General features: G+C 41.9%; 1 protein-coding gene across 4 annotated transcripts in view; it reads right to left on the minus strand.

Moving 5' to 3' along the window:
- egfra (epidermal growth factor receptor a (erythroblastic leukemia viral (v-erb-b) oncogene homolog, avian)) overlaps positions 1-26,987 on the minus strand; it is a 359,425-nt gene that overhangs the window by 158,562 nt on the left and 173,876 nt on the right. For all 4 annotated transcript variants that reach the window (XM_041183261.1, XM_041183260.1, XM_041183263.1 and 1 more), the window contains one exon: positions 2,149-2,300. In XM_041183261.1, the coding sequence (XP_041039195.1) occupies positions 2,149-2,300 (152 nt within the window). The remainder of the gene's footprint in view (positions 1-2,148; positions 2,301-26,987) is intronic.

Here is a 26,987-nt window from a genome sequence, read left to right on the forward strand (position 1 = left end):
TTGGCCTCATCCTGCTAAAGTATTAAATAGTACACCTTTAAGAAGACTGGAAAGATACATGTGAGGTGCAAGCTTATTATACCCAGTTACAGAGTTTAATTGTTACAGGAACCAGGTCCTGTAATTGCATGAACAGATATTAGGGAGTAAGGATTAAACCTGAGGATAAAGCAAAAGATGCAGAGATGACAGGTGATGGAGAGTGATGACACAATTTTGGCAGAATATTTCATGCAGAAGGAAGAATGCATGTATATTTATTTAATGTCCTTCACAGCCACAGGTCTCTCAAAAGTTCTTTACAGCCAAGGTAGCACTTTTTGAAGTTCAGTCACTGTTGCAATGTAAGGAACATGGCAGCCAATTTTCACATTCTTTTTCTTTAGTCATGATGGATGAGTGATAGATATTCACCAGGGAATTGGGAGGAATCTCCCCTTTATCAAATAGTGCCAAAGGATCTTTTATGTCCATTTGACAGGACAGAAGAGGTTTCCATTTAAGGACTCATCCAAAAGATGACACCTCTGACATTGCAGCACTTCCTTAGTACTGCACGGAAGTGACTGCCTGGATTGCATGCTCCAGTCTTAAGTGGAGCTCGAACCCACAATCTTCTGACTAAACATGTGAGCGCAGCCACTGAACCAAAATGGCTTTTGAGATTACACACATGGGTTGGAATTTTACAGCCAATTCGCGGTGGGGACAGGATCGTAAAATGCAGCGAGCCATTCTAAACTCTATCGACTTCAACAGGACCGTAAAATTCTGCTGGCGTGAAATTCTATCCATGAGGTAATAATGAGTCTTTGAAAATGAAATAAATAGACCTTTTTTTTACCGGACTACAAGGGACAAATGTACATAGTTTCCAATGTTAACAAATAACACTGGGTTAACTTATCACTTCATAATTTCACTTAATGATTCCTATAAATATTGGTTATATTATGATACCAATTACTTGTTTTGATGATTCAGAACATGGCAGTGAACAGATATCCTCTTGATGAAAACATTCATTTAAAAATAACATCTTTTCAAGCTCTGATTAATTCAACAGACATTCTTCAGGGTTTACATTGATGAACAGGTGGCTGTCACTGGTTTCCTCTTCCCATTGTATTCAGTGTAGCCAACGATGTGCAATTATACAAACAGGCATTGAAAACATACTCTATTTAATAGAAATGTTTATTTAAATTTATAGAAGTTGTTTTAATTTGTTTTTCTATTTGTCTATATATAGATATATAAAAATCAGGGGTTTAAGCTCCACTTCAGAGACTTCAGCAAGTAATTCAGGCTAATACTTCAGTGCAGTGCTGAGGCAGTGCTACATTGATGAAGGTGCCATTTTTCAGATGACACTAGACTCCATTTGTCCTCACAAATAAAAAAGATCCCATGGCACTATAAAAACAGAGCAGAGAAATTCTCCTGCCGTTCAGCCAATATTTATCCTCAACAATTGCTAAAACAGTTTATCTGATCATTAATGTCATTGCAGCTTGTGGCATCTTGTTGTGCACAAATTGGTTGCTGCGTTTCCCTATATTAGGTGACCTCAAAAGTACTTAATTTTTAATAAAATAAAATACTTTGCCTGAATGCTCAGCTTTAGCATAGTTTAGCAACAAGATCTAGTTTTTCTTCAACTTTATATGTATCTGTTTCCACACAATGCCAGTGAGGTGGTGGCATTAAGGCTACATGTTTGAATGTGGTTCATCTTGAGTTTATAAACTACGCTACATAATTTCTAGAGCTTTCCTGCTTTATTTTAACTGAGAATTGACGAAAACGTGGTAAGTGAGTTGTTCATAACTGTAATCATAAATGTAAGGATTTAGGTCCAATAACTCCTATTCCTTTTCTGGAGGGCGCAGCCCAAGCAATACTATACACATTTTTGAAAAGGCTGCACGGTGACTTTAACAGGGCCAATTAAGGGACAATGAGGGAGAAAGAGAAAAGGAGAGAGAGAGAGAAAACAAAGAGATAGAAAAATATATGTATTATGGAACAAGCAAAACCCCAAGGTAACATGACAGGCATTTACACCACTTCTGATGCTGAATTACATGACTGCTCTTAGCCTTGGATGTGAAAAACGTAAATAAAACATAAATATAAAAACATTACCTTAAGGAAGGACACATCATGGTATGGTTGCATGAAGGTTATCTCTAGATTGCCCATCACTACCTCACAGGCACTGTAAGTTCTGCGAAGAATATTGTAATGTTCATCCACAGTTGACAATAAACTTAGTTTGTTTTCAGTGCCCGAACAAACTGCAATAATAAGAGAAAAAAAGTAAGGAAACACATACGTATGCATTTGAACAATTATTAAGCTAAAACAAATTTATTGCTATCCATGCCAATCCATCATAAATTAATCTGGAAAAAGCAACTTACTTCAAGTCATTTGACTTTACTGAAAACAGTTCTTATTTGAGCCCAAATTGTATATAAGTATATGGAAAATAGCACGATATATGAGTGGGTGATTACTGAGTGTGAAATTATTTAGTTATAATATTGACTTTTCAAACCCAGGACCACCAGAAGGACAAGGGCAGCAGATAGATGGGAACACCACCATCTGGAAGTTCCCCTCCAAGTCACTCACCATCCTGACTTGGAAATATATCGCTGTTCCTTCACTGTCGCTGGGTCAAAATCCTGGAACTCCCTCACTAACAGCACTGTGGGTATACCAACATCACATGGGCTGCAGCAGTTCAAGAAGGCAGCTCACCACCACCTTCTCAAAGGCAACTTAGGATGGGCAATAAATGCTGGCCTAGCCAGCAAAGCCCACTTCCCATGTATGAATAAAATAAAGTCTTGCAAACCACACTCAAATATATAGCCTTAATGCCACCACCTCACTGGTATTGTGTGGAAACAGATACTTATAAAGTTGGAGAAAAACTACATCCTGTTGCTATAACTATGCTAAAGCTGAGCATTCAGGCAAAGTATTTTATTTTATAAAAAAATTTAGATTCAACATAATACATGCAATTGTTTAAACAATACAATCCTTAACAGCAAAAACAGGAGAATTAAAACATTATTTAGATCAGTGAACTTTAGATCAGTGGCAACATACGGAATAAAGAAGGTACCACATATTGACTGAAGTACAAAGTCAGAGTTTTTTGACTTTTTAATGGAGAAGGATGCCAAACTGGAATTTTTAGTACACCATTTAGACAATTCCATGGATGCAGCATGGCACATATGTGGTCTAGGAGCAAGGTGGTTGTGCTTTGCGAGACACCACGATTATAACAGAAATATTGGGCAAATCCAGTGACAGCTGAGGCCTGACACCAGAACAAACTGGACCAAGAACCCATGGAGCAGGGTGTTCCACTTCACTTTATAGTCAGTTCAGGTCTTCATACTTGATTAACACTCCAGGTTTAAATAACAGCAACAACAAATTACGTTTATGTAGCACCTTTAATGTAATAAAATATCCAAAGATGCTTCACAGGTGTATGACACTGGGGCACATAAGGCGCTATCAGGTTAGAAAAGCCTGGTCAAAGAGGTAGCTTTTAAGGAGCGTCTTAATGGAGGAGAGCGAGGTGGAAAGGTCAAGAGGTGTAGAGAGGAAATCCCAGAGCTTAGGTCCTAGGCAACTGAAGGCTTGGCCGCCAATGGTGCAACAATCAGAATAACAGGAGGGCAACACAATTTCAGGTTTGCATTAGACTAAATATAGAAAGAGCAAATGCAGCAAGTGGACGCATTTACAATGCAACTAAAGTTCTCAAACCAGTAGCTGCGGTTTGAGTTAGAGCCAAGGAGAACAGCTCCTGCCTATGCTAGAGCTTTTAAGTGCCCTTTAGAAATTTTTGGACATGCCTGTATACGTGCATGCCTGCACATAGATATCTCCTAAAAGTTAGAGACTGAATTTTTTCTTTAGAGAAAAGCGAGGGGTGAATTGTCTTCTCTCTAAAGAACGTCCAACAGCTTTGCAAACCAGGTTTGGTACTGTAGTGCATGTGGTATCAGCTGGAAGTGGTACAAGAGAACCCCGTCCAGGAAATTTCATGCTGCTCAGATGTGGACTCACTTCATGCCAATCTTAAACTGGCAAAGCATCCTAATGTTCAATTACAGCAATTCCTATGCAACACCTTTTTAAAGTCCCTTTCCAGTTTGGAATAGAATAGTGCTGTAACCACCAACTCTTCAGTCTGCAGTTTACTTTGCACTTGCACTTAGGTACACCAGTAATCAAGCCGCAGAGAAACAACCCACCTCAAAATTCTGGAAATTTGCGCGTTATGCACTTAACTACATCTGTCCGTCAAACCTTCAATCTGCACAAATCTCTGCCCATAAAACTGGCCATGCCTCTGACTCTCAATAACTTCCAATTGTGCTTGTTTAGGGGGTTTCAAAATCACAACCAGATTTTCAGGTGTGGCAGGAAATAAAGTCATTCTTCGGGTGTTTTTGTGCAACTTCTGGAACATTTAAAAAAAACAATTCTCCCAAACCTGATTTATAACTTTTGTTTATGGCATATATATAAGGCACATTAAAACATAGTAAAGCTTCCTGGATTGCAGTTTCTTAAACATGCTGTGCCTTATGTGCAGGAATGATGGTTAAATAAATTGTAACTTAACTTTTAAGACTTAAAAGAAGAAATATATTAAATGTGGATTTGATGCTCCATTGTGCACTGTTTGTTTTTGCTGATTTATGCTAACTCTAGGCCTGGGTCTATTCTAAAGAGGTTAGGAGGATATTTGACACTAGAGGCAAAATTGGCAGCACTTTAGTGTGTAACATGGGCAGGCTTTCATCTTTACAACTACACATGCGGACTGCAAAGAATAGGGAACTAAAGCTAACTTAATCACGATATTTTGATGCTAAGTATTTGCAAGTTTAAATTTATAAATATAAAGACTGGAAATCTGAAACAAAAACAAAAAATGCTGAAAGAGCTCAGCAGGTCTGACTGCACCTGTGGAGAGAAAGGCAGAGCTAATGTTTCGAGTCCATATGAGTACGATATACGGACATGAGACGTTAACTCTGCCTTTCTCTCCACAGAAGCTGTCAGACCTGCTGAGTTTCTCCAGCATTTTTGTTTTAGATTTATAAATGTTTGATAAGAAGCCAGTACTGAATAATTATGATTACTTTCTCACAAGGGGCGGAATCGTCCTAGATTTGCACTAATTGCAGTTGTAGGTGGGAGAAACTACTTTTCACCTGCTGGCTGCAAGGGGGGACTTTCACAACGTATTGTCCCAATCCCGCCGCATTAATTATGCATTACTGGGAAACATTCTGTCTTGATGGCAGGCGGACTCTCATACACCGGCCATGCCAACTCCTTGCTGCTCCCACAGGGCGGGTGCCATATTTAAAGTGCAGCCACACGCACACCTCTCAATAACAGGAATGCTGCAAAGATGACATGGCCCTGGAAGGCAAAAAGACTGCAGCCCCCAGGTTCAATAACACATCCCTCAAGCATCTTTTGGATGCCTCAGGCCCGCCGTGATGTCCTTTACCCTCGCTCTGGCCACAGGATGGGCAGCAACATCACCAGTCTGGCTTGGGAGGCAGTGGTGGTCAGCGCCAACACCCTGCAAAAGAGGACAGCCACCCAGTGCCACAAGAGGATGAATGATCTCCTCCGTTCTGCCAGAATAAGACATTATTCTCATCCCTCTCCACTCACACTCACAAACCCATCACACATCCAAAGGGCCCTCACTCTCTGCCAGTTCAAGGGACATCATCATTCACTCTCACACACACACCTTCACACTGGCATCTCCTCCAAGGCCATAAGCATTATGAACCCGTTCGTGAATGAAATTTTGGAGTGCATTGCAGGCGAGGCTTCCTGCCTGGCTCATTACAACAAGCGCAGCACCATCAGTTCGTAGGAGATCCAGACCTCCGTGCGCCTGCTGCTGCCTGGGGAACTGGCCAAGGATGCCATGTCAGAAAGGATACAGGTGGTGATCAAGTACACCAGCTCCAAGTAAAACCAGACAATGGGCTGAAAAACACATTCTATGATATAACCCTGATCACAGAGTGCAAGCAAGCTGCTCTCGGCCAGACAGGAGTCAGACATTCTCAGGGGCTATGTGTGGAACTGTGGAATGTCCTCACTGAATATCATCATCATTCTCCTGGAGTAGAGCGACTATTAAGGCCTCCACTATATCTCCATGACAGGAGCCTTATCACAGAGTGTATGTGCGCTGGCATAAGCCAGACTGGAGTCAAACAGTCGTAGGTGCAATGTGAGGATCTATGGTGTCACCTCACTACATGTTGTCGTCATCCTCCACGAATCCAGCAGATATGACGGCCTCCCGAGTGCGCCTGCCTCATCTGGCCAGTGCGAGGGCCTCATTGCCGTCATTCTTGCCTTTAAGGACCTCCTCACCCTCATCCCCGTCAACCCCCCTCCCTATAGGAGGAGATCTCCAGCTCCTCCACCTCCTCCTCAGCCAGCTTCTTTCCTCCTTGCAGCGCCAGTTTGTAAAGCATGCAGTAGACGACGATGATGTGTGACACCTCCTGTGGACTGTATTGCAGGGCTCCACCAGACCGGTCCAGGCATTGTAAGCTCATTTTCAGAATCCTGACGGTTTTCTCCATCAAGTTGCAAGCTGCAGTATGAGCCTCATTATACCTTTGATCCGCTGCAGACTGAGTATGCCTCACGGGTGTAATCAGCCACGTTCTCTGCGGGTGGCCCTTGTCTGCGAGAAGCCAACCCTGCAGCCTCTGTGGACTCTGGAATTCGTCAGGAATCTGGGACCGACTAAGAATGTAAGCGTTGTGAACACTCCCTGGGAACCATGCGCAGACATGCAGGATGCGCTTGTGGCAGTCACACACCACATGCACATTCAGCAAATGGAATCCATTACGGTTGACATAGTTGACCACTTGTTGCAATAGAGATCTGAGCACCACATGAGTGCAGTCGATGGCACCCTGCACCTATGGGAAACCCGAGATCTGGGTAAATCCAATCGTTCTTGCATCCCAGCTTTCCTGGTCCCGGATGAAATGCATAAAATTGTGTGCCCTCGCAAGAGTGGTGTCCGTGACCTCATGGATGCATTTGTGGATGGAGGCTTGTGATATCCCACAGAGATCACCTGTGGAGACCTGAAAAGGAGCTACTGGCGTAAAATTTGAGCACCACGGTCACTTTCACAGTCACTGACAGTGGATGCTCTCCATGTCCACGTGGCGCCAAATCCTGCAGGGGCAGCTGTGACCGACCAGATCCCTAGACATGCACAGTCTTTGGCGACACTGGTTCTTGGCCATCTGCAGGAATGATAGATGGCTTCTATAGGTCTAGCTAGGCGCCGACCAGAGACTGCTCACTGTGGCTCTACAGCAACATGTGCGGGAACCCCAGCTGCCACTTCTTCCTGAGGTTGCTGCTGCTCCTTATGTGCAGCCAGGCACCTGCGTTGCTCACTTCTCCATCCTTTTCAGTCTCTGTAAGCCACGAGGCATACAGTCTCCATGTTCCTGATGCACTCCTGCAGGATGAAAGAGAGAGATGCGTGGGTTAGCATGGGTGTACTAAGAACTTCTCTTGATTAAGTCTGAAGGCCCCTTATCACATCCTAGAGTGCTGGCCACCACTTGGATGGCTAGAGTTTAGTGCATTTCCCAAAACCCCACTCCACCTGACCAACTGGCAACAGCTTCACCCACCGGACTGCATACTGTGCTCTCAGCTCAGGCACAGGCATTCTCCTAACCCACACTGCAAGTCTGCCCTGTTAACTTGAACCATGGGGGAGACTGGTCCAAACCAGGATGATGATATTGCAAAGGGCTGTGAGCGCCTCCAACAGTGATTGCGCCATGGCCAGCTTTAGCAAGGAGATTGTACAACGTGTCCAGTAGACTAACTGTTCTGCAGTTCATTAAAACGCTCATTAGTTTACAACCTGTGTCCAAGGGGTGAAAAGCTCTTGAGCATTTGGTGACACTTTCATGCCTCTGTATTGCTCTAGTGGGCAGATAAGCTAGAGGCCGGACTCCAAGCATGTCAATGTGGCTGCATCTGAACTCTCTCAGCTGTGAAGGAATGGCCACTTTATACAAGGCATCCCTAATGCGTGGAGGCTTCCCACCCCCGCCACTCTGCATGTGGTTGTGCACTTCCTTCAACCGCAGGGCAGCCCTTGACCCCCACAAACCCCCCCAACCCTGCCCAAGTCGCCTCAACCGGAGGGCAGCCCTTGTCCTCCCCCCAGCACAGACACGCCTCAAACTTGAAGTCCAACAGGCATCCCTTGCGAGCACTGCCCATTACTGTGCACTCACCTCTGAGTTCCATTCAAAGTGCAGCCTGCCAAGTACACATCTTTTATATGCTATTGTGAAACACGTTGGCGTGATTGGGCGGACGATCCAGCAGGCTTGGGGAGTGGGGGGTGGGGGGGATGATTCTGGCAGGCTGGCCTTATAACGATATGCTGATGTGTTACAATGAGGTTCCTGACATCTGATGGTGGGAAACGCAGCCCACCATTGATGAGCTGAGCGGACAATCACGAACTGGTTTCACAATGTTGTGAAACTGAATTTTGGCCTTCTCGCCACATTGTCTGCCCACGCCACTGAACATGCCCGACGTCGGTGGACACTGAAAATTCTGCCCAAAGAATAATTTATTCACAATGAGTCCAGTTATTTTGCAGGCTGGCTTCAGCGCAGTACATCGAATTTTACTATTCAGATGTCAAACCTCCATTAAATTTGAAGAGGGTTTTCCAATTGCCCTCACTGCTGTTAGGGAGAGGAGAGATTGGGAGGAGGGTGAAAAATCAGCCACGGGTCCTGTTCCTGGTTGTTATCTACGAAAGAAATGTATATGAACATCATGTGAAGACAGGATCAGATTCAGCTATGATACACCTGACAGATGACTATTGTTGACACAATATCCATCTGAGCCAATATGATTTGCCCCTGGCTTGAGGTATCCAAGGACTACCAGTGCCTGCGGAACCATTCACCAGTATCGGTCATTAACTTCAGGAAATGGGAGAAGCCGAAAGATAAAGGAAAGGTTCTAAGGTTACCTGCTGTATCACTTTTAAAATTTCTAAAAATTCCTGATACCAATGTTTTATAGCTGGGACATTATGAAATTTTGTCTGAGGGTTACACAAGCTTCACCCACAGCTATTCTTAATATATCACCAGTCTCCCTGGGCAATTTTCCAACAAAACCATATCTGAAAGAGTAGCTATTATTTTTTTTCCAAAAGTACACACTAGATGTCAATCTCCAACAAATTAAACATCTTGTAGCAATTGAAGGGATGCAACAAACACACGCACTGTACTATGTTATTAAATGGGTGTCACACCTTCACATTATCAGGTTTGTAAGCTGAGGAGTGCATAATAGCAGCTTTTCAAGTAATTATATTTGTTCCTTTTAAGTAAAATAAGATTGGTATCTTAGTAGGTATTAGGTTATAGATAGTTCAAAATGAGTCTTATTTGTTCTTACTCCCATTCATAACAATTCTATTCCCAATTTTCTTGAATTTAGAGTGTGGCCTGAGGACTGGAGCATTCCAGTGAGGATTACATACAGACACACATACATCTCCCATAAAAGTGGCTCAATGGATGTCCCCTCCACCACAAGGTCACTATTGTTATGAACAGGGTTAGGAGGGGTGAAATGATTCCTTGCTTTGTTCCAGTCCTGGGGTGATTATAATAGTGTTAATTTAAAAAGGTGATAGTGCCAATTTAATAAATATACTTACTGTGCATAGCTCAAGGTAAGAATTAAGCCTGCCAGGCTCCTTAAGTTAACAAGTAAAGAGTTCATTTTATTGCTAAAACTCACTTAGGCAAATATGCAGAAATTATTAGCAAAAGTTTTAAATTGTGCAAATATGTCCAACTACCCACTAATGCAAAAACAACACACAGAAAACCCTCCCTTCCCCACCCCAAACAAGCATAAAAGAAATAAAACTCTGCAGTGTATCAAATCTTAAAACTTGATCAAGTAAAAATTAAAGTTAGAAAATAATATATTCGTAGATTGTCCAGATGCTTGTTTCCGGCTGAAGGGTCACTTTCCACAGTAGCTGCTGCTACTTGGTTTTCTCACTGGAACAGTTATGGCAGGTTCATTCTCTTTACACTTGGAGACAGTGGTGTTGATTCAGAATCCTTTAAGAACTCTCGGTTTACAGCAATGAGGTTTTCTGGTGGGTTTTCAAATCACAAACAGCTCAGCTTTTAGGAGAAAGTTTTCAAAGAAAGAGTGTGGGGGTAAGACTGTTGTCCCTTCTATCCCTATGGCAGCCTATCTCTGCCTTTTAGTACAAATCCAGTATATTTTATACCTAAGGACTGGGTCATGTGACCTCTCTCTGGTTGCAATCTGACTTATCTTAGCCACTGTCTTTGAGAACTCTGTAGACTCTGTTCCCATAAAGCAGCTTGTGTACTTTGCAAACGCAACATAGCAGCTGCTAAGGCATATATGAATAATCTAATAATTTATATGATTCCTTATGTCTTGTAACAAATTAATCTGACTGGTAGAATAACATATTGCAATTAATCCATTCATGGTGGTGTCACCATTTTCTGGCTCTTACTCCTTGATCAGACTTGGTTGTTATTGGAAGCCAATTTATCCTTGTGGGAAATAAAACATAGCATGAGCTGAGTTCTTAAAGCATTCCCTCCCAGGAATTTAGATTAACAAACCTCCAATACGTTGACCACATGTCCTTTAACATGTAGTTCTGCTTTCATTATAGGCAGTCCTTACGTTTTAAAAGGTTTCACATTGAACTAAGCATTAGCATTGCATAGGGAAGTTTCCAATGGGATAAATGGAATACCCAGTTCCAAAGCCTCTAATTTTTCCACTTTTAACAATTGAAAAGAAAAAAATCACAGTCATGCATGATCAATTACCTCATCATCGTATACACGCCTTTGACATATTTGGTATGGCAGCTGTAAGCTGTCAGGTGACAATGACTTATGAAACAGCTTGTGTCATTTACAATTAATAAATTGGTTTTGAAAATCTGTTAAGTGTACGTAACAGTTCCAGGTAAATAAAAGTGTTTCTACTGGGCTTTTGGTTTAGTGTAATGGTGGGCGTGCGAAACAGTTGCACTCTGCCCTCTTGAAATGTAATCCAACATCCAGTCCTTTCTAACTTTATGCCTGGAGAGACCATTTTGCATTAAAGTACTGCTTGTTCCCGGTGGTAAAGATGGGAAAAATTTGATATGATCTCTAAGAGTATTGCACAATCAACAAATCATGCAGCTTTAAAGCGTATTGGTTGAGGTCCATTTCGTTCTATTTCATACCAAATAGCACCATTCTAAAATCCTGTCAGGTACATTTTTAGCTTATTTTTATATACATCACTCAATTTCTCCAACAAGGTCCCTTTACTAATTAATATGCATCTCAGAGGAGCAATGTCAAACCAGCCAATGTGTACCATCCCATCCAAGTTAATACCATTTGGTTCCTGTCTCCATGTAGACAGACTTCAGAATCAGCAACCCCGTTATTCAATGCATATATGTGGAATCTCATGATGTATACAACTGGTAGATTTGGGGGTTTGATGTTGAGCTGATCCAGTCATTTTGCAGAGGCTTTTATTCTAAGGCAATGACCTTTCCTTTCCAGCTCTCAGTCTGTTGCTGTCCTCCTTTTGGTTCCCATTTTCCAGTTGAACTGGAGGGCAATGAACTGCAGGTGTGGAACAATCAGTGCATGTACAGTGTTCCAGAAACCATTGTGGCTTCCCCATTAATGGAATTTAATGCACAGACTGACCTATCTGTTTAAATCCACCACTTCACATCAACACAGACGGAAACAAAAGTGAGAAACTTGCACTTGACAGACCAAACTCACTCAGCTCCAGATCTCATTACAGCCTTGGTTCAAACATGGACAAAAGAGCTGAACTCAAGAGGTGAGGTGAGAGTGACTGCCCTTGACATCAAGGCAGCATTTAGCCAAGTGTGGCATCAAGGAGCCCTAACAAAACTGTAGCCAATACGGATCAGGGGAAAATTCTCCATTAGTTGGAGTCATATCTAGCACAAAAGAAGATTGTTGTGATTGTTGGAGGTCAATCATCTCAGTTCCAGGACATCACTGCAGGAGTTCCTCAGGGTAGTATCCTAGGCCCAACCATCTTCAGCTGCTTCAACCAAAACCTTCCTTCCATCATAAAGAAGAAGTGGGGATGATCGCACAACGTTCAGCACCATTCACAACTCCTCAGATACTGAAAGCAGTCCATTTCCAAATGCAGCAAGACCTGGACAATATCCAGGTCTGGGCTGACAAGTGGCAAGTGCCAGGCAATGACCAGCTCCAACAAGAGAGAATCTAATAATCGCCCCTTGACATTCAATGGCATTACCATCGCGGGGTTACCATTGACCAGGAACTGAACTGGACTAGCCGTATAAATACTGTGGCTACAAGAGCAGATCAGAGGCTAGGAATCCTGCAGGGAATAACTCACCCCCTGACTCCCCAAAGCCTGTCCACTATCTAAAAGGCACAAGTCAGGAGTGTGATGGAATACTGTCCACTCACCTGGATGAGTGCAACTCCAGCTACATTCAAGAGGCTTGACACCATCCAGGACAAAACAGCCATTTGATTGGCTCCCCATCCACAAATATTCACTCCCTCTACCACCGACGCACAGTGGCAGCAGTGTGTACCATCTACAAGATGCACTGCAGGAACTCACTAGAGCTCCTTAGACAACAACTTCCAAATCCATGACCACTACAATCTAGAAGGACTAGAGCAGCAGATGCATGGGAACATCACCACTGGCAAGTTCCTCTCCAAGACACACATCATCCTGACTTGGAAATATATCGCCGTTCCTTCACTGTCACTGGGTCAAAATCCTGGAACTCCCTCCCTAACAGCACTGTGGGTGTACCTACACCACATGGACTGCAGTGGTTCAAGAAGGCAGCTCACCACCAGCTTCTCAAGGGAAATTAGCGATGGGCAATAAATTCTGGGCTAGCCAGTGACGCCAATGTCCCATGAATGAATTAAAAAAAGACAGGTGTGCAGAACTGAGCCAGAAGTAGTACTAATCACCATATTGGCACATGCACAACTTACCTCCCTCTTACTTTCACTCAACAGTGACACAATTTTCTTGATTTATGCAGTGCTAAAATTGTGACAAGAAGAAAGAGGAATAAACAAGAATATCCGTAAATCTATCAGAAATTGTGCAGGTTACGAGAATCAGGTCAAAAAGCAATTTTACTCTATACATATTCACAATTAAGTTTTTACTTTTACAGTCAATGTAGAGAAAGATATTAAAGCTACATACTCAAAAGTGGTTTCTTGGTTTTCCTGTGAGCAGTATTTGAAATTTCGATATAATTAAAAAACTACTTTAATGATGTAAAAAAGAAGTGTACAGGCTAACCTGACTAGCAGTAAGCACAATGGTTGGTGATTCAATTTACACATCAAAGCAATAGGTGCTTTTATTTTAGAACTAAGGGATTATTTCTGGATTATATACCTCTAAATACAAGTTTCACATTTGGTACTAAACCACAAACTTTAGTTGCAGCTATTGACTGTAAATTAAATTTCGAAAGGAAAACAGTGGAAATAAAGCATCTGATTAACTGAACATGTAACTTGGCAAATACCCGTATAGTCAGATTACACTCACTCCAAGTGACCAATTATTGCAACTTATAAAAGCCACAAAAAGTTACTTCATAATCTTTTTGAGAATTGTAACCGTGCAGGAAAAACATTGCTACAGAAATTCAAACTAAAGTATGTTGACCACTAGGCTTTAAATTGACTGCAATTCTGATAAACATTAATAACCATGATGTATAGGTTTCGTACAGTGGATTGCCAAACGGAACCAAATACTGGGAAAGAGCAGTAACAAAAATAACTCATGATATTCCACACCATTTGCTTTTACAGGGTTTCTTGCACGTGCATTCTGTTTCAATGAATCAAATAAATTAGGACTTCTCATTGAGAGAAACATTACAGCATTTCATGGTGAAAACATATGTTTGTCAAGTTGCAGTTAGCTGTTTTCATTGATCGCTTTGGTTCAATTTTTTAATTCTATGGATTTCAGTGACAACCTCCTGTGGACTATTCAGATACAGAGAAAAAATGAGTTGTACATTGCATGTGTTAGACAGTCATTTCTATTTGTTGGACAGAATAATTTGACTCCTGTAAAAAAAAAAATCAACAAGCTATTTCAGACACAGTCATCAATGTTTAATGAAGAGCTTGTGTAACAAAACATTACACAAATTGGATGAACAGCTTAAACAATGCTAGGTTCAGTTTTAAAAGGTCTGACAGCATTATTTTTACAAGATTAATTGTAGACTTATTAATCAAATTTTGCCAACCAAATTCTCAATTACAGCTTTGAAAAAATATTTCATAAATTGCACCATGAGTAATGGGTATACATTGCTTTTACTAAATCAAAGCCAGTGTACCAAATAAAATTTCCTGAAATATTGCAGTAAAACTTTGTGCGTTTTTCAAATTCAAGTATAAGCCCTATCATTGACATGTATAGGATAGCAAATCAGAAGATTATTCTGTTGAAACAAACATTCAACTTTTAAATCAAACTGCTCCTGCTTAATCAAAATCACACAAAATGGATTAAGATTGATTTTCATTTATATGCTGCCATGCAATTCAACACATCAAATGGTTAAATTTGCCCAGTAAAAGCAAAACCACTTGGAGGAATTCTCAAGGTAGTGCAGTTTTGTAATTTTCTCACCATTTAACCTGTTGCTCAGGTTGACTACAGATACTACTATGAGCTTCATGGAATCATTGAATTTTGAATGGTTACAGCATGGAGGGACACAATTTGACCTGTCAGGTTGGATTTTCAGAGTCAAGATGTCTTGGGAGCCCTTTAAAAGGCCACCCAGCACCTGATTTCGGGATTTTCAACCCCATTCCCAGGGCTTCCAATTTTCAGGAGTGCCTTTTAAGGGTGCAAGCAAAGTCTAATCAAAACTCTGCACCCTCGATCTAGCAGGCTTCATTGTGGGAATAGGCATGTCCCAGACCTCTGCAGTTTTAATGGGGTCGAGTCAGACTTTTTTCAAAGAGTTATGGTTCACGGCGCCTCAAAGGTGTGTGAACCATAGTCTGCATGAGGGACCTTTTGAAAGGTAAGTTCAAAAGGTCTTCCTCATGACCCCATGCCAACCTGTGCCCCCCAAACAACCCCTATGGCCCTTCATGCTCCCCCATTCCAAAATATTCCGGCCAGACAACTCCTATGGCTCTTAACAACCCCCATGCCAAGCCATGCCACCCAAACAACTTCAATGCCCCTCAAGCTCCCCGTGCCAAGTTATACTCCCACGAACCTCCTATGGTCTCCTATATCCCCCATGCCAAGTTATGCCCTCACCAACCTCCAATAGCCCCCCCCACCATGCCAAGCTATGCTCCCCGACCATTCCCTATGGCCCCTCATGCCTCAGTCATTTATTAATAACTTTCCACTATCTTTAAAAAGACTCCTTTTTACTTCAGCCCAATAAAAATGTCAATCATCCAGACCCTTTAAAGTATCAATAGTAGAAATTGCAATCAGTGAAACCTCTTTATATTGAGTAAATAAACATTGTGAAATTGACAGCACAGAGAGAGCCACAGCTGTCAATCAAGCAATGTTTTCTCTGGGGCTCAGATGTTTCAATAGGCTAAAGGATCTTTGGGCTCTCAGCCAAGCTTCATTATGAAAGGAGAAAGGTATCAATAAATGACTTTTTAAAAGTTTTTTTTTAAACACACCCTACCTTCAACATTGGGTTCATTGCTTCTATACAGTGTATAGTGCATGAATGGGCATGGAAGTGCCATAGCTTGGCATGGGGGTATAAGGAGCCCTAGGAGATGTTTGGGGGGTCATAGCTTGGCTTGGGGGATATGAAGGGACATGGGAGGTGGGTGAGTGGTATAAGGTGATACAGATGAGCACGGGGAGTGTGTGTGGGGGTGGAAGGTGGTGAGGGCTGGAGGGCCTCCCTGTTTTTTGTTTTAACTGGGACAAAGTCCCACAGCACTGAGGCAGGCCTTTTAAATAACTTACCTTGGCACCTGGCACCCAGCTATCTCTGTGGCTGCCTCTGAACTTTTTCTCAGGTTGGCTGGTCCAACTCCAGCCTGCACCCACCCCCTGGGAATGGAAATCCTGTCCTTTGCGGGCACTTTCTCCCGAGGTAGGCGGGCTGAACTGGAAATTATCCCAACTGCCTCTGCCCACCTCAAGGGTGAAAATCCAGCCCATCTTGGCTCTTCTGGTTCTCTCTAAGAACAAATCAGCCAGCCCCACTCTCCCACCTTTTCCCCAAAGCCCTACAATTTTGCTTTCTTCACAAGCTAAAATTATTACAAACAAATCCCACATGTTTCCTAGTTAAAATACACTACACTATAGAGAGATCAACTTTTTTTGTCTTTGTAGATCATATAATGTTTACAGTCATGGGTTGCTCAATCCTACTAAATCCTGTTTGAGCTGTAGTCACAACAACACCAAAAACCTGGATTCCAAATCTTCAGGCACAGTAAATTCAAACTATACAGATTGGAAGAGATAAAACATAAGTGGATTAATATTGAGTAACCTGCGCTACCAGATTCGTTGGGAGAAATTTGCAGTTCATGCACTGTAAGTTGGACACCCTTGACTGATACTATCCACTGTTCTATAGAAAAATAAAATATGTCTATAGGAATGAAAATAAAATTCATTATAATTCACTTGAGTGTTACCATGTTTTTTTTCAAAAAGAAAGTGGAAAGTAAATGGAGTATAATGCCATTTAAATGAAAAAAAAATGGTGAAAGAAGGATACTGCACATCCCAAATGGTTGTTGATGAATGCACTGCCAAGAACGATACTCAAACATATTCACCAAGGTGGCCTAGATGGGATTGCTATTCTGTGTTGAATTAGCTAATCTAATTGTACTATTGTTCTCAACATTTTGTGTTTGGGGAAGGAAAAAACTCAGCTAGGATTTCTTATTCCTACCCACTACCTAGAAACATCTGTTGAAAGACAAGATTAGGCTCAGCTATGATATTCCTCCCATTTCATAACAAATCAAATTGGCTGCCAAAACTTATGTTTATACATGGAAACTGGCTACTTGTGTGAGACAGAGAGCAGAACCATTAGCATCATGAGGCAGCAATTTTACGTGTACTAGGGAGAAAACTGGAAATTAAGGGGTGAAATTATGGAATGTTATGAGATAGAAGTAGGCATTCAGTCCAACTATTGATTTTCTTCATATGAGCTACTTCATCTAATCTCATTCACTCATATCCTTTTTTTTAAAGCAGAAAATTTCCTTTGAAAGGAATATAAGAACTCTGCTTCAACTGGTGACTGAGAATTCCATATTCAAATCATCTCCTGTGTAAAGGACTTTTTCAATCTCCCGTTGAATACCTTTTCTGATTATATTAAAATTGTGCCATTTTATCATCTCACCAACCAGTGCAAACAATTAATACACATTAAAAATCTTTTAGACTGAAAAGGAAAATTGCAAAGCATTGTATTTAATCCCTTTTCCATACAGTTTCTACAGTGAGTGACAACACTGTTCATGATCATATCATAACCACAGGATTGTCAGGGACTACAACTGTGGTTAATGGTTCATGCTGACAATGGATGATTAAGCTGAATACATTAGTTAGCTACAGAATTCTATACTTTTAGGTCTACAGGCTGAAGACTATATGATTTTTTATTTGTAAGTAGCTGATGGAACCTTTCATGCCTGTAAAGTACTTCTTGAAATAACCACTGTTGACAAAAACCGAATCATAGCAGCCAGCAAAAGAAAATTAGTAGAAAGCAACTAAGTGACATTTATATAATTAAGCTGTGAATAATTGCAAAATGAAAATTCTTACAGTGCTTACAGTATTATTTTCCCTGTGAATTCATTACAACTGTAACTTAGGAGGGATTTTCTGGCCCCTTGGCAGCAGCAAGCTATTCAAGCATCCACTGACTTCGACACGACTGCTAGTTCAGTTATATTTTCTGACGGCAGAATGCAGGCAACAGTAGGGTGGAACTGTTCTTTTGTCTGGTGTTCATTATACAACAATTCGCAAAGTCAATCGCCAACTACATTTCCCAGAATAATTACTGCTATTGTAGGTGTGCCATCTGCTTTTCTTTCTTTCATAAATGTGATTTAATTTATTAAATGGAATTTTATAATAAATGAAGTAAATTATTTGAGAGATGAATTAAGCTCAAGGACAAAAGCTAGGAACTAATCAAATTCATTACTCTGAAGAAAAGAAACAGGATAGGCCTTGCAAATTATATTTCAACGTTCTATTGAGAATGAATATTTGCTGCACAATAGGGAGTGGCCAATGTAATAATAGCTAATTTCAAGAGAGAAAGAATTAACCTGGCTAATTATAGGCCTGAAGTAGGGAAAATTTGGAGATCTTCTGATGAACTTATGAAATATCTACATGAAGAGAAAATAATTAGAAGCAGCCATTAAAAACAAAATTGTGCTTGATAAATCTTATACCGTTCTTTGATGAGGTGATAGCTATGAAGGATGGAGGACTATGTTGTATTCTTAACTTACTGTGTGTAACGTAATAGGAAATCGATGATTAGCAATAACTATATGGTAATCTGTGAAATTTGATGGTCAGTCAGTAATGCTGTTCCTGACATGCAAGGAACTTTGCTACCTATAAGCTAGACTGAGAACACTGAGGAGACCAAACACAGACTGTGTGACCAATTGCAGAACACCTCTGTTCAGTCCGCAAACATAACCTTGAGTTTCCTTTTGCTTGCCATTTTAATTCTCCACCTTGCTCCCACTCAGACATTTCTATCCACAGCCTGATACAATGTTCCAATGAAGCTCAATGAAAATTCAAGTCTCAGCACTCTGCAACCTTCTGGATGCAATACTGAGTTCAACAACTTTATATCATAACCTCTGCCACTATCTTGTTGTATGCTTTTAAAAAAAATGTATTTCTGCTGGCTTCTTTCTTTCTTTATCCCTTCATGTTGCATTCAGATAGCTGTTATATAGCTATTCACATCTCATCTGGACACAATCTTTATTTCTTTACTATAAGGGGAGACAGTGGTCTGGTGGTATTGTCAGTAGACTAGTAATCCAGAGACCCAGCATAATGCTCTGGGGGCCTAGGTTCAATCCCACCACGTGAATTCAATAAAGTTCCTATTAAATCTGGAACTAAAAGGCTAATGATAACCATGAAACCAAATTTTGTCTTAAAATCTCATCTGGTTCACTAGTGGCCTTGAGAGAAGAAAATCTCTTGTCCTTACCTGGTCTGGCCTACATGTGACTCCAAATCCACAGCAATGTGGTTGACTCTTAACCGCCTTCTGAAGTGGCCCAGCAAGCCATGCAGTTCTCAAGGGCAATTAGGAATGGGCAATAAATGCTGGCCTAGCCAATAACGCCCCTATCCCATGAACGAATAAAACAAAATTACCACTCTCTTGAGTTTTTGCACCATGAAATCTTCTGTTAGTTAATGTCTTTTGCCCTTCACCCTATCACCGAGCTTCCCTTTTGTTCTTCCTGCCCCTTACCCCCCTTCTAACGGCTTAAAAGCTCTTACATTTCTGTCTTTCTTCAGTTCTGATGAAAGTTCATCGACCTGAAACATTAACTCTGTTTCTCTCCACAGCTGCTGCCTGACCACCTGAGTATTTCAGCACTCTTGTTTTTTCTGTCAATAATGATGGCTAGGAAAGCTTTTTCTTTACAGGCACTTTTCTACGGAATTACAAGTTTCAAGTTTACTTAGGTAACACTGATCTGACTTAACAATCTTTACAAATGTAATACAAAATCTATTCCTTTATACTGTTAAAAATGCTCTGCATTACCATAGTAAAACTTTCAACTTCACATCACTAGTTTATCCATTCCAAGTCTAAAGTTTTACTGGCATAGCATCTGAGCCACATAATGCTGCAAGATACCGGGATGCAATAACTCAAAAAACCTGACTATATCATTGGGCATCCAAAATTAATTTGCTTAATTACGCACTAGCACATAGCAACAAAATCTGTTTGTGGAAATATTTTGTTCCAAGCATAATGCTATAACAACAAACATTTATCAGGAACACAGGCACCTGCATTCATAGCCCTGGATTTTCATCCAAGAGGTGGGTAGCAGGAGATGGGAAAATTCATGGCTCAGCCCGCCTGCCTCGGGAGAAAGTGCCAGCAAGAATGGGACTTTTATTGTTGGGTGGGGGGGCGGTGGTACCTGCTGGAGTTGGGCCAGCCAACTTGGGAAAAAGTTTAGAGGCAGCCACAGGAGCTGTTGAATGTGGAGGTGGGCTGTTTAAAAGTCCCGCCTTGGTGCTGTGGAACTTCATTCCAGTTAAAGTAAAAATAGAACAGTCCTCCCAGCCTTCATGTCTCACACCCCCTCACCTCCACCCCACTCACTCCCCATGCCCCCCAACCAGCCCTCATGGTCCAGCATGACCCCCATGTCACTTCATGCCCTCCCACCCACCCCCTATTGCTTCTCATAACCCCCCCCCTTGCCAAGTTATAGCACTTCCATGCCCATTCACCATTATACATGTTCCTGGAACCAATGAACCCACAGTGATAGTAGGATGTGTAAAACAAAATAAGCTGTAGAAATGCCCATTCATTGATAACTTCCCAATTTCTAAAAAAAACTCATTTTTACTACAGCCCAACAAAAGTATCAATCATTCAGAGGAGTTTTTTTTAAGAAAGTGGAAAATTATCAATGAATGACTGTTTTCTAAAGCATTTTTTCCACATTCTACTGTCATTATAGCATCCATTGCTTCTACACAGTGTATAGTGGATAAATGGACATAGAAGTGCCATTGCTTGGCATGGGGGGAATGAGAAGCCATAGAGTCCTGGTGGTGGTGGGGGGAGGGTGCATTCCTTGGCATCGAGGGCATTAGAAGGACCTTCTGAACTTACCTTTTAAAAGATCCCCTTATGCCGACTATGGTCCACGAAACCTCTGAGTTGCCATGACCTACGGCTCCTTGAAAAGCTGGCCCGACTTCATGAAAATTGCAGAGGACTAGGACACACCTATTCCTGCAATGGATCTGGCCAGATCAGGAACACAGGTTGCAGGCTCACAACATGAACCAGCATGCATCTGAAAAGGTACTCCCGAAAATCAGGAACCCCAGGAATGGGTTTGGGAATCCTAGAATTGGATTCTGGCTACCATTTTTAAAGGGTTCCCATGTCATCGTGACTCAGTGAAAATCCAGGCCATAATGGGGATCAGCATCACTGCCCTCTGCTCCAATGCCCAGGAACAAATATAGCAATCCATTTAGCTTCAAAATAACTTCATTTTCAAAAATAATTTCCTTAGTTTGCACCTCAACATTCTAGCATGTTGTCGTCTAGTTTAACTAGGCTATGGCCAGGATTTTGGGGAGGGCGGGCGGGGGAGAACACACTGGCATGTAAAATGACGCTTGCTGCACGCTTGTCGATAATTGAAAGACCTATTAAAGCCATTAACAAAGTAATTAGCTTCAAGTTTACGCTGCCCGTACAACTTTCGGTTGGCGGGCAGGCGAAAAGGCCAAACGGCCTTTATGTTTTTTAGGAAGCCTCATCCACAAGTTTAATGAGGTTTCCTAAAGCTTTTACAACTTAAATAAAAACAGTTTCTGAAAAATAAAAACATGTCCCATCTCATGTGACATAGTAACATGAGGGGATATGTTTCAATCAACTTTTATTGCATGTATTTATTTTTTCAAAAGCACTTCAAACTCCTTGAGGCAGCTCCATGCCTCAGAGAGGTTGAAGCTCTATGTTGTGCGCATGCGCACGATAGAGCGCTGGGCCTGACTCTCCCCCTTCCCTCCGCCTGCACAGGTAGCGCTCAGCGCTACCGCTCACTTATTATGCTGAGCAGGCCTTAATTGGCCCACCCCTGTAAAATGGCGCTGCCGAGCCGATCGTGGGCAGTGGTCAGCTCCGCCCCCACTCCGCCCCCTCCCACTGAGCCCACCCAACATGGGAAAAATTCAGGCCCATGAATTTCTGTTGCCGGAAATATAACAGAAAAAACGTCTCGCTGTTTCTTTTAACTGTAATTGAAGCATTAATTTTGAGCACTGAAGGTATTTGAAGCTTTTCATAATGGAACAGCAACAGCTATTCTGTATATTGTTAATGTGGATTGGTGAAATATTAAATTAAATAGATCGCACATTTTGATTCAAAGATATACAATAAAGTCCTTATAGCTTTTAAAATAGAAATTGTTTTTAAAAAGTAGCAGTGGTAACAGTTTGCAGTAACAACCTTTTCTTGTGGTTTTGCAGGAAAGCAAAACAAAATAAGGATGTTCAAAGGGGCAGAGAGAGAGAGAAAGGAGAGGAGAGCCATGAAGACAATGTGAGGAAAATCAATAATGTGAGTCATGCTTAAAAGTACCATTCACTGACACATCTGTAATAGTTGAAGTTAGAATGAAATATGCATAAATTGAACTAACTTGGTGGCCAGGAAGGCCGGCTAGTCGGTCACCCACCCATTTAAGAGAATGGCGTCAAGTAGCAAGTGGGACTTATGGACAGAATAAGCTGAGAGAAGGGCTAAAGAAAATGGCAGGGAAGCTAGAGAGAAAAATACAGGTTTGGTACACTTCAGACAAATGTATACATTCTGTATTATTGCTTTTATGGTGTTGATCACAGAATGGTATATATTGGAAGATCACAAGAACTAATGATGAACAGAAATATTCATCCAACAACCTTAGAAACTAGTTTAGCAAGACAATCCAGTAGGGAGGCTCCTCCAAAGACATTTGATATGGCACCAAATGCACTGTCTGTTTATTACTGCCATTTAGTGTTTGTATAATTTCTTTTGCAAGATATAAAACACAAAAGCGTCTTTCATACAAGTCGACAATTTATTTTGAACCTATTTGGTTAATTAACATTTATCTCAGAAATATTAATTATACTTTCAATTGTTCAAATTTATAAAATCAGCAGAAAGACATCTCAAAATGATCACGGACGGAAGCGTCCCAGATTTGCACCAAGTGTGCTAGCAGGAAGGAAAAAAGTCGTTTTACCTGCCGACCACAATGTGGGGTTTTTGTGCCATATCATCCCCTTCCCTCCTCATTAATTATGTAGCCACAGAAACACACCATCTCGCTGGTGGATGGCTTCTGATTTGCCAGCCATGCCGTTACCTCAGCACTTCCTCATACAAGGCACTATATTTAAACTGCAGCGGCGTACACACTTCTCAATGTTTGCAGTCCAGGACTGCTCCGGTGAAGACATGGCCCCAAAAGCCAAGAAGAGTGCAGAAGGGATGCCTTCTGGGTGCCATGGGGGCCCATCATGATGTCCTCTACCCTCACCCCCAGGAGATCCATCAGTCTCACCACTCCAGCTTGGGAGGCAGTGACAGAGGTGGTCAATGTCAATGCTGCACACAAGAGGTCAGCCACCCAGAGCAAAAAATGGATGAATGATCTAATCTATTCCATCAGGGTAAAACAACCATCTTAACACTCTAAACTCACACACTCTCAAGGCTATCACACATTCACTGGTACCTCACTCATTGCCAGCTCTAGGGACATCACCACTCACTCTCTCACACACTCCCTCACATCTCCATCTAGCCTCATCTCCTCTGGAGACTGCCTTCTCAGCCCACCATCTTGAGGCCGCTTGCACAGATCAACATGTGCCCCCACACACACACCCTGGGATACCCCTGTTGCCTCACCCTGCAGCCTCTTCCCTTGCCAAAGGCCACTTCTCCCCCTTCCCCAAGCAAGTCCTAGCCCTGCAGCCATTGAAAAGCCACCACCGCCTTACAGCTGTTCTGGTAGGTAGAGACCTGCCCGTGAGCCCCCTAAAAGTGATGTGATGCCGTCTCCGAAGCCTGGTGATGATGACCGTGAGTGCTGCCCAAAGCAAAGTAGGAGAACAAAGCTCAAAGTCCCAAGCAAAGTGCAGCTCGCCAAGTGCACATGTACAGTTGTGAACATGCGCGGATGATCCAGCATGAGGGGATGATTGCGGCGTGCAGGGCTTATAATGAGATGTTAAAGTGTTGAAATTAGGGCCCTGATGAGAAACGCGGCATGCCATTGACGAGTGGAGTGGACAATTGCAACTGGTTTCACAATGGCATGAAACTGATTTTTGGCCTTCTCGCCATATTGTCCCCCCCAGTTCGCCATGGTGCCCAATGCCAACGTGGTTGGAAAATTCTGGCCCACATCTTTTTGATAAAATGGGATGTGCAAGTTAAGGGGAAGAGGCTGTACAGATACAACGGGCCTAATGGCCTGCTTCTGTGCTGTAACCTTTCTGTGAAAGTTTAGTAATGCACAACCTAATCAGGATATTCAACATATGCACTTAATCATCTATACATGGACACAAGCTAATCAATTAAATAGTTTCCCTTAAGGTGTGAGCATTGGTAGATAAAGCGATTAAAAGTTTGAGGAGGGAAGGAGGACTTGCATTTTTTAGCTCATTTTACGACTAACAGATGCTTCAGAGTGCTTTATGGCCAATGAAGCACTGCTCGAAGAACTGGCATCATGTAGGAAGCATGGCTGCCATTATGTGCTCAGTGAACAATCACAAACAGCAATGATTAGGGATAAATATTGGCAAGGATACCAGGGATAACTCCTTTGCTCTTCTTAGTGCCATGGGATCTTTTACATCCACCCGAGCAGATAGATAAGGACTTGGTTTGACATCTCATCTGAAAAAAGCACCTCCGACGGTGCATTGCTCTCTCAGCACTGCACTCGAGCGTCAGCCTTTTTTTAATTTGAGAGACTTGACAATATGGGGCTAATTCCACTGCAGCACAGGAGACTACGAGAAAAATTAATAGAATTGTTTAAAATTATGAAGGGTTTTAATAAAGTGAAAAGGAAAATACATACTTGAAACAGACCCAAGTGGATGGAGCAGACCAGGGTGGGTTGTGCTGGATGGCTCTGGCAATCATAAAGGTCAGACGAAACAGAGTAAATGTCTGCCATCTGTCTTATAGATGTCATCAGTTCCATAGTGAACCTTGTTATGCAAGTTTTGAATTTGCAATTTATAGTTTTACAGACACAGCTATTGAGAGTTCCTTCAGAAATAGCATATTTTTCACAACTTACTAAAATTTGTTCCAATCCTCCATTTTCTCCTCCATTCCCCATTCATTTTAATCATGCAGCTTACAAATTCTCTCTAGCTTGAAATGTAGGTTGAAGAAAGATTGGAACCATCATATTTCTGCTTGCTTTTTGTTGCTGCAATCCACAGCTAACCCCTCAACCTCATTCGCCCCTCAAAACCCTGCATCCTCCATTCTTTCAACCATTTATCTTCCATGAAAAGTAATGGTGCCTGCCTAACCACATCATGTGGAAAAGTATCCCAGACACCCTGAATGAACATATTTCTACATACCCGCCTCCTCACTTTCACTGAGCCTGTATTACGCTCTCACGGTATAACTTCAGCACAGAGTGACAAGCATCCACCCACTTCCCTCCAGCTATCCATACAATCTCTCGAGAAAGCCAAAAAAAACACAGCAAATCTTTGGTCAACTTAAGAGTGCTGGAAAATTCCCCATTCATTTAACTAATGTCAACCAAGTTTCAGGAAATCTCAGTAACTAAGTAATGTGCCCTCCAGTCACCCACCTAACATCCACATAGATTAAGGCAAAAATACTGCAAATGCTGGAAATCTGAAACAAAAACATAAAATGCTGAAAAAACTCGGTAGTTCTGACAGCATCTGTGGAGAGAAAGACTATATGCTTAAATCTCTAGAGTGGTGCTTGAATGAGCTCACATTCAGCTCTCTTTTGAATACTTGCAACAAAGCCATGTTCACTACACGTGATAGCAATTTTTTCCAGAGGTCAATGACCTATGGAAATAATTATCTTCTAGCCTAACTAATTCAATGATTTTGTAATTTAACTCCCCTGATCCTCTCTAACCTACCTAACTCAAACAATGTAAACGCTTAAAACAAGTCATTATTTCAAAGGCCAAAAGCAGATCTCTTTCAGCTTAATGATTTTCTAATTAAATAGGTTATTTCTTTGATAACCTAGCTTGCCACCTTCACTTAACTAATGGTCTTTTCCTGTTCACTATTTTTGTAACAAAAACAAAAACAGAATTACCTGGAAAAACTCAGCAGGTCTGGCAGCAACGGCGGAGAAGAAAATGTTCATCTGTTCACCTATAAATCAGAAGGTCCTTTGTTCAAGCCCCATTGAGGCTGACAATTGAGTGCATTTTCGGATAGCGATACACTGTAAAAGGACCAATCTTAAGGAAGCAATGTTAAACTGAGGAGCAATGTGCCTGTTCAGGTGGTCTTGAAAAATCCCGTGGCACTATTCAAAGCAAAACTGGGAATCCTTGTTGACATTCTTCTCTCAACCAACCTCACCAAGAAACAAGTATTAATTGACCACACATCTTATTGACCTTTTTCCAATCTCACCCCTTCAGGCGTAAACCTTGTTGGGGTGGCCGGTTTTCTTGGGCAGCAGCACAGCCTGGGTGCTGGGCAGGACCCCACCCTGGGCTATGGTGACTCCTCCCAGCAGCTTGTTGAGCTCCTTGTCATTGTGAATGGCGAGCTGCAGGTGGCGGGGGATGATGCGGGTCTTCTTGTTGTCCCGGGCCACGTTGCTGGCCAGCTCAAGGATCTCGGCCGTCAGA

The sequence above is a fragment of the Carcharodon carcharias genome, chromosome 3 (assembly GCF_017639515.1).
Source record: "Carcharodon carcharias isolate sCarCar2 chromosome 3, sCarCar2.pri, whole genome shotgun sequence".
NCBI lineage: Eukaryota > Metazoa > Chordata > Chondrichthyes > Lamniformes > Lamnidae > Carcharodon > Carcharodon carcharias.